Source organism: Scyliorhinus torazame, chromosome 25 (genome assembly GCF_047496885.1).
Source record: "Scyliorhinus torazame isolate Kashiwa2021f chromosome 25, sScyTor2.1, whole genome shotgun sequence".
NCBI classification, from domain to species: domain Eukaryota; kingdom Metazoa; phylum Chordata; class Chondrichthyes; order Carcharhiniformes; family Scyliorhinidae; genus Scyliorhinus; species Scyliorhinus torazame.
The window spans coordinates 46,362,800-46,376,148 of NC_092731.1; the positions used below are offsets into that span (position 1 = coordinate 46,362,800).

The 13,349-nt window shown below is 48.2% G+C and overlaps 1 protein-coding gene across 1 annotated transcript in view; it reads right to left on the reverse strand.

The window, feature by feature from the left end:
- Positions 1–2,465: 2,465 nt before the first annotated feature.
- LOC140402566 (acidic phospholipase A2 PA-1G-like) overlaps positions 2,466–13,349 on the reverse strand; it is a 74,029-nt gene continuing 63,145 nt past the window's right edge. Inside the window, exon 4 of the mRNA XM_072490417.1 lies at positions 2,466–2,850. Within this exon, the coding sequence (XP_072346518.1) occupies positions 2,702–2,850 (149 nt within the window). The 3' untranslated portion in view covers positions 2,466–2,701. The remainder of the gene's footprint in view (positions 2,851–13,349) is intronic.

Sequence of the window (13,349 nt, forward strand, 5' to 3'; positions counted from 1 at the left end):
AAGGCATACGGCATGCTTGCCTTCATTGGCCGGGGCATTGAGTATAAGAATTGGCAAGTCATGTTGCAATTGTATAGAACCTTAGGCCACACTTGGAGGAGAGTGTTCAATTCTGGTCGCCACACTACCAGAAGGATGTGGAGGCTTTAGAGAGGGTGCAGAAGAGATTTACCAGAATGTTGCCTGGTATGGAGGATGTTCGCTATGAGGAGAGGTCGAATAAACTCGGTTTGTTCTCACTAGAACGACGGAGGTTGAGAGGCGACCTGATAGAGGTCTACAAAAGTATGAGGGGCATAGACAGAGTGGAGAGTCAGAGGCTTTTTCCCAGGGTAGAGGGGTCAATTACTAGGGGGCATAGGTTTAAGGTGAGAGGGGCAAGGTTTAGAGTAGATGTACAAGGCAAGCCCGATGTGACGATTTTCTTCCCATTCCGAGTATTTTCTAACAGTGCAAATGCAGACATTGCTGAGTTTGTATTTCCAGAATTGTCTGTATTTTTGGGTTGTGTGAACTCCAGCTGGAATTTGTGACATGATTGCCCAGGGAACCAAAGAACTGGAATCGAGTTAGATTTTTAAAAGAACTCCTGGGTATATTCTCAAGTAATTGAATTGAGTGGTTAGGAAGTAATTCAGCTTCGGAGAAAATAGATCGAAGTTCCAATGTAAACATATTGAATGAGAAACATTACCTGAGAAAGGACGTACTGGCAGTGGAGGGTGTGCAGAGGAGATTCACTCGCTTAATCCCAGAGTTGAGAGGGTTGGATTACGAGGAGAGGTTGAGTAGACTGGGACTGTACTCGTTGGAATTTAGAAGGCTGCTGAGGGGACTTATAGAAACATATAAAATTATGAAGGGAATAGATAGGATAGATGCGGGCAGGTTGTTTCCACTGGCGGGTGAAAGCAGAACTAGGGGGCATAGCCTCAAAATAAGGGGAAGTAGGCTTAGGACTGAGTTTAGGAGGAACTTCTTCTCCCAAAGAGTTGTGAATCTATGGAATTCCTTGCCCAGTGAAGTAGTTGAGGCTCCTTCATTAAATGTTTTTAAGATAAAGATAGATAGTTTTTTGAAGAATAAAGGGATTAAGGGTTATGGTGTTCGGGCCGGAAAGTGGAGCTGAGTCCACAAAAGATCAGCCATGATCTCATTGAATGGCGGAGCAGGCTCGAGGGGCCAGATGGCCGACTCCTGCTCCGAGTTCTGATGATCTTATAACTAAGTCCCCACGCCCGCCGGAAAACGGGCGAACATCACTCCTCGCAGGTCCGGGGTGATTCTCCGTTTTTCAGGGAGCTAACAGCGCCCCGGTGTGCGTCCCGCTGCTCTGTCTGCCGGCGGGACACTGCTAGCCAGACCGCGCGGCCGCGCACGTGCACGGCAGCCACAAGCTGGTCCGCGCTTGCGTGTGGCGACCCACCTCGGGCACGGGCACCGCCGACATGGCAGAGCCACACAGTGAGCCCGCACGGAGGAAGGTAGGTCCCAGATCGCGATGGCCCAGCGATCGGTGGCCCCCGATCGCGGGCCTGGCCACCGCTGAGGTCTCCGCCGGAGTCAGATACCCCCCGCCCCCCACCAAGACCGTGGGTCCCCTCTCCCGCGGGGTGGTTCCACATGTAAACCACACCGGCGGGAGTTCGGTCGGTCGACCATGGAGAATCGCCGCGGGGGCCTGTTCCAATGGCCCCGACCGGCGCGGCGTCGACCGCGCGCGCGGGGGACTGGCGGGTCCGCGGAGAATCGGGCAGCACGGTAGCATTGTGGATAGCACAATTGCTTCACAGCTCCAGGGCCCCAGGTTCGATTCCAGCTTGGGTCACTGTCTGTGCGGAGTCAGCACGTTCTCCCCGTGTCTGCGTGGGTTTCCTCCGGGTGCTCCGGTTTCCTACCACAGTCCAAAGATGTGCAGGGTAGGTGGATTGGCCATGATAAATTGCCCTTAGTATCCAAAATTGTTACTAGTGGGGTTACTGGGTTATGGGGATAGGGTGGAGGTGTTGACCTTGGGTAGGGTGCTCTTTCCAACAGCCGGTGCAGACTACATGGGCCGAATGGCCTCCTTCTGCTCTGTAAATTCTATGATCTATGATCGCCGTCGCTCCGGATTTCCGGTGTGAACAGCTATTTTCCGCCCCCGCGCTGGCCGCGTTTCCGCCACGGAGCGTCGGAGAATCCCGCCCCATATCTCTCCCAATTTTTATTGACACAATGTCGAAATTACCGCACGTGTTGCAGTGTTTGGCTCTATGAATTTGGCAGTTTCAGACTGTGACCCCAGAGAGCAGAGACGTGACGGCTGCTGCTGCTGTCACACCAGCAGGTGGCAGTGTCGCACCACAAAGTACAAAGAGAACAGCAGGATCCCACACTGTCTGTGAAAGGTCAGAATGTCTGTGCAGAAACTAATTGGACACGCCCCCTGTATCAATAATGAATAAACACTCCCACTCCCAGCATTGCATGCTTCAATCAGTGTATTTTATTTCACCAGAATTGTAAAGTACATTTGAAATGAATTAAAGGTAAAACAGCAACAAAAGCGAGATCTGAGAGAGACTCAGTGAGCAATTAGAAATCAGGGAGACGGCGAGAGAGAAATCCCATCAATCACACCCGAAATATTCTATTGGACAGATTCTTGTCAGTGTGACTCTCGGTCACATCTCCATCGCTTCATTGCGAGCTGGAGCTATTAGACAGTCTTACACAGGGTTCGGTCATAATACACAAACTTTGGGTTACGCTTGTCGTTATTCTCCTTGAGGCACAGGGCAACTGCAATGTCACAGTCACACAACGTCATAGCACACTCTGCGTAGTGAGACGTCACCGGATAATCAACTGAAAAAGAGGAGAGAACAACTAAATATACACAGTGTAAAATATGCGCTGTAATGTACACATGGAAACAGACACTGGAATATACACACATTAATGGACACACTGATGTGCTGGGTGGGGTTAAGAATGTGAGATTCTGCAACGTTGTAAAATCTTCATTGTTTTTTGGTCCATTTAAAAAACATTTTTTCAATAAATTTAGAGTACCCAATTATTATTTTGTTCCAATAAAGGGGCAATTTACTGTGGCCAATCCACCAATCCGGCACATCCTTTGGGTTGTGGGGGCGAAACCCACGCAGACACGGGAAGAATGTGCAAACTCCACATGGACAGTGATCTAGGTTCTTAATGTTGTGGGTGATTCACAATGGTTGGGGCCCAATAATGTTCTTGAAGTTTCCTGAACGACGGGGCAGCTAACGTCTCAGAATGTCTCTGAGGTGCGAATGGCCGTCCTCAAATTCTGGATGGTCATTAATTTTTAATCTAATACTTTGGTGTTGAGGGGGTGGGTGGGGTCTGTTAATAGTTTAATAAACGTGTTAAAGCTATCTCCATGTCTGAACCTTCCTTTGTCAGAGTGCACATCAAGGAAGCAGCTTCTGCTACGACAAGAGCAGAACAAAACATGGTACCAGTGAGTAACTGTTTAAATCCATATAGTTACAACTCAGCAAACAGTGACAGCCAGCAACAACACCCAGGCAAGATGATCGAGATTCCAGTTCCACAGCAGCTCAGGTGCAATCTCAGTGCAAACTGGCGAGCATTCAGGCAAAGGTTTGAGATCTTCCAGGTAGCAGCCGACCTACAAGACGTGGCCGATGCTGAAAAGACAGAGCTTCTGCTCACAATCGCGGTGCAAATGCAGAACAAATCGTTAAAACCTTCAAGTACACCAGAGGACAAGCAAAGAGAGACTTCCAGGCAGTCCTGGACAAATTCGAACAATGCTGCGAGGAAAACACAAACAAACCAACAGAAAATGGTCAGAGAGGCGCCAATACTCACCACGAGGTCCCGGAGCAACGAACGACAATTTGGATCGGTGGCCATTTTGGAAAAGGTACTGCACATGTGCAGTTGAGAGAAATGCGCAAAGTAAAGGAACAGCAATCTGCGCATGCGCAATCGCTTCCTACGCACTACGTCACATGCTTTGTGACATCAGAGGCCCCGGACCACACCCACTTAAAGGAGAAATGTCCCAAAACAAGAAAAAAAATGTTTAAAGCCTCAAAACAAGATTCTTTCACCTGGAATGACAGCACAATGCCTGAAATTCGACCAGTAGCTGAAAGTAACCTCCGCAGAACCCTGCAGCAAGCAGTTAGCACCACCCAAAGAGATGATACAGTCCCTGAAGACTATGACTCAGGCGTTGAACTCTTCTTTGGACATCGCGAGCCCAATGCCAGCTCCGGCACAAAATGTGATGATATGGTCCCAGAAAACTGCGACTCAGATGATGAATTCATCATTGGCGATGGCGACCCCAGTACCAAATCCGAACCGCAACGAGATGTGTTCTACAGTGAAGAATCCGACACAGACGCGAATGTGTTCTTCGGATTTGAGGATCTTCAGTCCAGCACATATGACATCCCGACTCGTGAGAGCAGGATTATGCTGCGGCCTGACACCAAGAGACAGAGAGCGGTACAAGCCCACAGAGAGCGGCCTGCTGCCACACAGAGAGTGGTCCACGCCCCGCAAAGGGTCCCCGACTCCACACAGAGAGTGGTCCACGCACCGCGCTGAGTCCCTGACTCCACACAGAGAGTGGTCCATGCACCGCGAAGGGTCCCCGACTCCACACAGAGAGTGGTCCACGCCCCGCAAAGGGTCCCCGACTCCACACAGAGAGTGGTCCACGCACCGCGCTGAGTCCCTGACTCCACACACAGAGTGGTCCACGCACCGCGCTGAGTCCCCGACTCCACACAGAGAGTGGTCCACGCACCGCGCTGAGTCCCCGACTCCACACAGAGAGTGGTCCACGCACCACAAAGGGTCCCAGCCTCCACACAGAAAGCGATGAAAGACTCCACAACGAGACAAATGTACGTCTCCACACAGAAAGTGTCTCCAGTGACACAAGCCTCCACAGCGAGCTCGTGGACAGCCTCCACGATAGAAGCAACGCAAGACTCCAAAGCGCAGTCCTTACATGAACAAGAAGTGACTCGAGTGACACAAGCCTCCACAGCAAGCTCGTGGACAGCCTCCGCGACAGAAGCAATGCAAGACTCCAGAGCGCAGTCCTTGCAGGAACAAGACCATGAGGGTCTAGCAACCTCCTCTGACAACCAGCAGCAGACGATGCAATTCTGCTACGCTCAAGTGTACAGCAAACAGACTCTGACAGTCTGCCACGCTCCAGTGACCAAGAAGAAGACTCTGACAGTCTACCCAGCTCAAGTGAACGACAAGAACACACTCAGGCTCTACCCACTGTATGTGCAACTTCCCATGCAAGATGTGCAACGTGACAGACCTCAGCTCGAATGTACCGAGGCACTCAACAATCACAGTGAGACTACTGGTGACTCCGGTGACACCACGTTACGTCAAACCTCATTCGCTTGAGCCTCTCCACAAGCAAATGCATTCCTGACTGTTTTGACTCCGGACGGGGAGCATCAAGAGACCTCAGAAGATGCAAGTGAACCTGAAACGATTCCGGACGGGGAGCATCAAGAAGCCAAAACTGACTCGGGTGAAACAGCCCAGACTCCGGACGGGGAGCATCGACAAGCCAAAGCTGATACAATTAAGCCGGACATGACTCCAGACGGGGAGCGCCGCGAACTCAGTGACAGCACGCTCAAGCAGACAGCAGATGCCACAAAGCACGCTGACACGAGTAACTGTGTGAAGGACTCGTATTATACACAGTGAGGTCCTTGAGCGCAGCAAACACGACAACAAAACCAACCCCACCACAACAACAACATCAAAGACATCAACAAGAAGCGCACCAGAGGCAACAACGTCGACAACAAGCACGACACAAACACCAATGGAACTACGACTGGTACGACTCTGCCCATGAGGAACACTGTTACTGCTCAGCTCAGTACAATGACAGACCGTGGCAGGACGATGCATCTTACCAGTTCACATTTGCTGCCCTACCAACTGGCAACCTGGCATTCAGGACAGATGCCATCAAGAATTGCCACCACAAGCATCGGAAAAAAAAACAACAGACTCCAAATCAGTTAATGAGGTGATTTGAACAATTGGACACCTCCTGATGACCAAACACCAGGACACTGACGGCATTCACAAGGGAATGACAACGTCACCATTGACACTTCTACACCAGACCATAATAATTAATGAACTTTGGACTCAACTTTTATTTTGCATTGTCTTATCCTCAAAGTCATCGCAACTATTATTTGGTCTTGTGTATTATTGTACAGTCATCACGGTCATCATAACTTGACATAGCATCACTTATCTGCCTATTTTGTTAAATTTTCTTTAACACTGTACAGAAAATATGTAACACGAAAAAAGGGGGAATGTGGTGATATACATCACTGTAAGTACACAAAGGGTTAATGTACATACACTACACCTAGCTAGACACTAGAGGGAGCACCAGAGACATGACACACAGACAGTCAACGAATAGGTCAGTAAGATAGGACACAACCAATGGGCAGTCATGATACACACAGAGGTGACACTACCACAGGAGGGCATTACACCAGCCCATATATAAAGACACAGCACACATGCTCAGTCTCTTTCCAGTGGAGACTCTCAGTGAGTACAGACACAGGGTTGATTGAACATCACATCCACCACGTGGATTGTAGCAGACTGGTTCGTCAGTCTGAGTAGCTATAGAAGGATGAACAGTAGAGTCGAATCCAAGTAGGAGAATTGTTAATAGTTTAATAAACATGTTAAAGCTATTTCCAAGTCTGAACCTTCCTTTGTCAGAGTGCACATTAAGGAACCAGCTTATGCTACGACAAGAGCATAACAAAACAGAGTCCAAAGCTGTGGAGAGTCTTTAACGTGGGTGAGGAAGGGGTGGCCTGGAATTGTCTGCTGTGGATTCTGTCCTTGATGTTGTCAGGATTCCCCAATATTGTGAAACTCCCTAATGCTGTCAGTGATGTGGGCTGCGTTCCTTTAATGTATTGGGTGGTCCCTAACATGGTGATTTCTATGGGTGACATAATGAGAGTCCCACCACAGCGAGAAGCAGCAAACTATCTCAAACCTCGATATTGCCACAAATGTTCCCCACCTCGAATCTGGGGAATTGTGAAATCTCACTGAGCGATATTTCCTAATTGAAACCAAATTCGTTAAAGAAAATTCGCTACGAGGCAAGTTGTTGTGTTATGATTCTTCACGTAGCTTAAGCTGCTTCCTTGATGTAAGCTCTGACAAAGGAAGGTTCAGACTTGGAGAGAGGTTTAACACATTGATTGAACAGTTAACAATTCTCCTACTTGTGTTTGACTCTCCTGCTGATCTTGCTATAGTAACTCAATCTAACTAACCAGTCTGCTCTCATCCATGCGGGGGGTGTGATGCTTCCTGATCTGCCCCTGTCTCTCTGAGCGTCGCCTATCGAAAGAGAAAGAGCACGTGTGCCCTGTCCTTTTATATGGGTAGCCCCCTTGTGGTAGCGTAACCTCTGGGGTGTGCCTTGACTGCCCAATTGGTCGTGTCCTATCTTACTGACCTATTGGTTGAATGTCTGTGTGTCATGATGTCTCTGGTGCTCCCTCTAGTGTTTACCTAGTTGCAGTGTACCTACATTAATCACTTGAGTATTTACAGTGATGCATATCACCACACAGGTGATGTCTGATCCACAGCAACCACATCTTCAGTAAGTGTCCACAGCTCGAGGAACTGCGGCTCAGAGTGAATGAGCTGGACTCGGAGCTTCAGACAGGGCAATGGCATCAGGGAGAGAGAATGCTCCCTGGAGACTTTGTCACACCCCTTCGCTCAGCTGCTTCATTGGGTTCGGGATCAGGGACAGACAGTATGACTACACGTGAGGATCCAGGAGGTAGTAATGGAAGACACTCAGCCCTTGCACTTGTCCGAGAGATTGGAGGTTTTTGCAGCCTGTGTGGACGAGAGCGAGGGCTGTAGGGAGGATGAGCAGACTGACCACCGCACCTGGGGACAGGGACACAGACAAGTGGGAGGAATGTAAAGGAATGGGATTGTAGCAGGGGACAGTGTTGTTAGAGGATAGACAGTGTTCTCAGCATCGAGAGAGTGTGAGCCCCGAGGGCCGTGTTGCCAGCCCGGTGCCAGGGTTAATAACTCCTGGGGGAAGAATTCAGTTGTTGTTGTATCGGTGGGTACCAGCCGCACAGATAGGACTAAGAAAGAGGTTCTGATCAGGGAGGATGAGCAGCTCAGGACTCAATTAAAGAGCAGAACCACAAAGGTAAGAATCTCTGAGCCACAGACAAATTGACATTGGGTAAATAAGATCAGGGAGTTGAGTGCATGGCTCAGAGATTGGTGTGGGAGCAATGGGTCACCATTCATGAGGCACTGGCATCAGTACTGAGGACAGAGAGAGCTGTCCCGTTGGGGTGGGTTTCACTTGCACGGCGCTGGGAGCTGGGTCCTGGCAAATCACATGACCAGGGCTGTGGAGCAGACTTTAAACAAAATGGTGGGAGGGGGATTAGTAATAGATTTCATAGAATTTTAATCGAATTTACAGTGCAGAAGGAGGCCATTCGGCCCATCGAGTCTGCACCGGCCCTTAGAAAGAGCACTGTTTTGTTCCCAGTGTGGTAGGTAACATGTGCTACTCAATCCTTGGTTAGTAATGAGGTATTCTGAATCCTGATGAAGAAGATTCAAACTCTTCCAGTAGTAACAAAAGGTTTATTGAATAAATTGAACAAAACATAATGGATGCAGTTTGCAAATGCATGACATAAAATCAACGAGTTAGTCCGTCAAATGTTGATACATTCAGTCTCTTAAGGTTTTTTTTTGCTTGCGTGAAATAGGTCGACAACTGATGTTATGTACAAGTTGTGATGATCTTGGCGATTATACAAAGTCAATTAATATTTATGAGTCCAGTGTTAATAAAAAAAAATTGTGAGTCCAAACTTTATGAGTTTGTTCGGTCGAGTTGCTTTCGTCTTCTGTTGTTGAAGTGGTGATGTTGGTGTTGTTATTTCTTTGTGAACGTCACCAGTGTTCCTGTGTTTAAGTAACCAAGAAGTCATCAATGAGGTATTTGAATGGTCGAATCTCTTTGTTGTCTGATTTATGCTTTTTCTTTCTATGCTTGTGGTCGCGATTCTGTGTTACATCTTTGTTGTCTGACCTGGACCTTTTCCTGTGTTTGTGGTATTGATTCTTCATGTCATCTTTCTTGACAGCTGGTTTACTTGTTTGTTGTGGAGCAAATGTGAATTTGTGAGATTTGTTGCCATGCCATGGCATGTTTGTACTCTTGCCATTGTTTTGCAGTGTGCTGTGGCATTGTCCTTCATGTGCAGAGTTGTCCCATGTTGTACAGGTCGTTGTTTCATTGTTGTCATTTCTGTTTTGGTCGTTTTCGTTGTTGTTGTTTTCATCATGCTTGTTGTTCCTGATTTTGTTGTTCCTGATTTTGTTCTTCCTGATTTTGTTGTTCCTGATTTTGTTGTTTCTGATTTTGTTGTTTCTGATTTTGTTGTTCCTGATTTTGTTGTTCCTGATTTTGTTGCTCCTGATTTTGTTGTTTCTGTTTTTGTTACGCTTCTTGTTGTGTTTGTTGTTGTTCTTGTAGTTTTTGTTGTGCTTGTAGTTTTTGATGTTGCTGACGTTGTTCTTGTTTCTGTTGTGCTTCTTGCGATTGTTGTTGTTCCTGTTGCGCTCAATGAGTGTTCCGTGTGGATGACATGAGTCATTGTCACAGTTATTGGTGTCAATGTCCTTTGTGGCATCTGTTACATTGAGCGTTTCTTCTTGAGAATTGTGAGAATGATCTGATGTTGCGATGATGTTGGTGACATCAGTCATTTGTGGTGGGTTTGATTCCTCTTCTTTGCTTCCTTGGTACTCCTCTGCTAGAGTCAATTCTGGTTCACTTGAATCATCTGTGATCTCTTTGTGCTCCTCTTCTGGGGTCAAAATCTTCACGATTTCAATTGACGTGGTCTCTCTGGACTCATGAGTAGCCCTCCTCTGATTATTGAGTGCTTCTGTGCAGACGAGCTGAGATCTGTCAGTCTCGCTGTGATTCTGCAGATCCGGTATGGGAATTGTGATTTCTTCGTCACTTGTCTCACATACAGTGGGTAGACATTCAGTGTCTTCTTGTTGGTTGAATGAGCTGGGTAGACTGTCATAGTCTTCTGGTGGCTCAAATAAGCTTGATAGATCTTCATGGTCTTGTTCATGCATAGCATTCGCTATGGAGTGTTTGCTTGCTTCCATTTTTGAGTCTGTCACCGAGCTGTCTGTGGAGGCTTGCGTCGCTCTCTTTGTGGAGGCTTGCGTCGCTCGCTCTGTGGAGTCTTTCATCGCTCTCTTTGTGGAGTTGTGCAGTGTTTGCGCTGTAGAGTCGATGTGTGCTCTATCAGCCGAGTCGTTCTGTGCTCTCTGTGTGCCGTCGTCGTCTTCTTGGGTATTGCTGTCATCCAATGTATCGACGATCTGCCATGGCACCATGGTATTGGATTCATCCACCATGAGAAGAGTCGTGTTGAGCTTTTCAACCGTGTTGCTGATGCTGTGATCAGCATATCCGAATAACTCAGCCATGTCTGAGCAGTATTGTGTGTATTGTTCGAGAGACAAATCATCGCTTTTTGTTTGGGAGTTGTGATCGTTCTCTTCATGTTCAGTGAACAAATCATCTTCTTTGGTTTCGGATTTTTCATTATGCTCTTCACTTTGGGTGGTGCAGGCTGCTTGTTCCAAGGTGTTGTGAAAGTTATTTTCATCTGCTGGTGTAAGTTCGAGCATTGTTCTGTCTTTTGAGATAAAAAAAATTGGGTTTTGCAGCTTTAAATTTCTTTTTGTTCATTTTTGACCATTTCCCTTTTAAGTGGGCGTGGCCCTGGTCCTCTGACGTCATGACGCTCGTGACATCATGCGTCGGACTCGGTTGCACATACGCAATTTGTGTTTCCTTTACTGTGCGCTCTTTGCACAACTGCGCATGTGCGGTTCCTTTCTCAAGATGGCTGCCGCTCAGAACTTCCATCTTCTTCTGTTTCAACTCTGCCTCGTGGTACGTTTTGGCACCATTTTTACCGATTTTGTTTTCTAGACACTGGTTCTGTGTTTGTAAAGACTCACAGTATTGATTTTGTTTTTGTTCATAAGCAAGGCATTTTTGTATAGCAGTTTCTAGAGTTAGATCCTTATTTTGTGATAGTTCTTTCCTCAAATTTTTATCAGATAGTCCAGAAATTAATTGATTCATTATCACAGTGTCTCTGAAATCAACATAATCACAGCCTTGTGGTATTAACTTGAGATTTGTAATAAAATCACTGATGGGCCCTCTGTTTCTCTGGCATTTATGATAATTGTTAAATCTTTCCAGCATCTCACCAGACTGACTCTTACAGTGTTCATCACATTTTTTGAGTATTACTTCTATTTTGGTGTCGTCTTCACCTTCTAACTAATTAATGCAATTCTAGATATCTCTAGCTTCATGCCCTCCTATTGAGAGCAGTAGTGCTATTTTCGTTGCGTTAGAGACCGTGCTTAAACCATTAGCTGTGATAAATATTTGGAATATCTGTTCAAATCTTTTCCAGTCATAACTTAAATTACCGGTTGTTTCCAGCTGCCCTAGAGGTCCAATGAGTCCCATAGTTAGTCGGCGAGGATCCATTTGCTGCGAAGTCTTCCACAGTCGAATGTCCAGTCTTCTCTTTTTCTTCGCTTTTTGTCTAACCTTATTTAACTAGTTCTGTTAAAACCACTCAACTGGAACCATGTTTTGTTCGCAGTGTGGTAGGTAACATGTGCTACACAATCCTTGGTTAGTGATGAGGTATTCTGAATCCAGAGAAGAAGATTCAAACTCTTCCAGTAGTAACAAAAGGTTTATTGAGTAACTACAGCAATATTTCCATGAGTTCTTTACTTTAACTTTGATACTAGTGATAAGGTTAACAAGATCTAACTATGGTAACTATACATAACTCCACTGGAACTAGTCTGCTGTTGCTTTGATCACAGTGCACCCAAGAGAGAGAGAGAGAGACAATGTGGCTGCCTTTTATACCCCTGTTGGTCCGGCCCTCTAGTGATCATGTGGTGCTACTGATGACACATTAATGACACATTCCTCCCACAGTCCAAAGATGTGCAGGGTAGGTGGATTGGCCATGATAAATTGCCATTAGTGTCCAAAATTGCCCTTAGTGTTGAGTGGGGTTACTGGGTTATGGGGATAGTGGAGGTGTTGACCTTAGGTGGGGTGCTCTTTCCAAGAGCCGCTGCAGACTCGATGGGCCGAATGGCCTCCTTCTGCACTGTAAATTCTATGAAAATTCTATTAACCCCTTGTGTTCATGCACCCATAGAGATCACTACAAGTACATCACTCAAGCACACACCTCCTCCACCCCATCCCCTTAACCCAGTAACCCCAATTAACCTTTTTGGTCACTAAGGGCAATTTATCACGGCCAATCCACCTAACCCGCACATCTTTGGACTGTGGGAGGAAACCGGAGCACCCGGAGGAAACCCATGCACACCCGGGGAGAACGTGCAGACTCTGCACAGACAGTGGGCGTCATTCTCCGACCCCCCGCTGGGTTGGGGAATCGCCGGGGGCTGCTGTGAATCCCGCCCCCGCCGGTTGCCGAAGTCTCCGGCACCGGATATTCGGCGGGGGCGGGAATCAGGCCGCGCCGGTTGGCGGGCCCCCCCGCTCGATTCTCCGGCCCGGGTGGGCTGAAGTCCCACCGATAAATTGCCTGTCCCGCGAGTACCTATTTACCGGCGGGACCAGGCGGCGTGGGCGGGCTCCGGGGTCCTGGGGGGGGCGCGGGGCGATCTGACCCCGGGAGGTGCCCCCACGGTGGCCTGGCCCGCGATCGGGGCCCACCGATCCGCGGGCGGGCCTGTGCCGTGGGGGCACTCTTTCCCTTCCGCCTCCGCCACGGCCTCCACCATGGCGGAGGCGGAAGAGACTCTCCCCACTGCGCATGCGCCGGGAAACTGACAGCGGCCGCTGACGCTCCCGCGCATGCACCGCTTTTCCGCGCCAGCTGGCGGGGCAACAAATGCCAATTCCGCCAGCTGGCAGGGCGGAAATCCCTCCAGCGTCAATGTTGGGGCTAGGCCGCCAAAGATGCGGAGCATTCCGCACCTTTGGGCCGGCGCGATGCCCGTCTGATTGGCGCCGTTTTTGGCGCCAGTCGGCGGACATCGCGCCGTTGGTGGAGAATTCCGCCCCAGAAGTGAAATCTTGGGCAGATTCTCCGACCGCCCGTCGGATGGGAGAATCCCCAGGG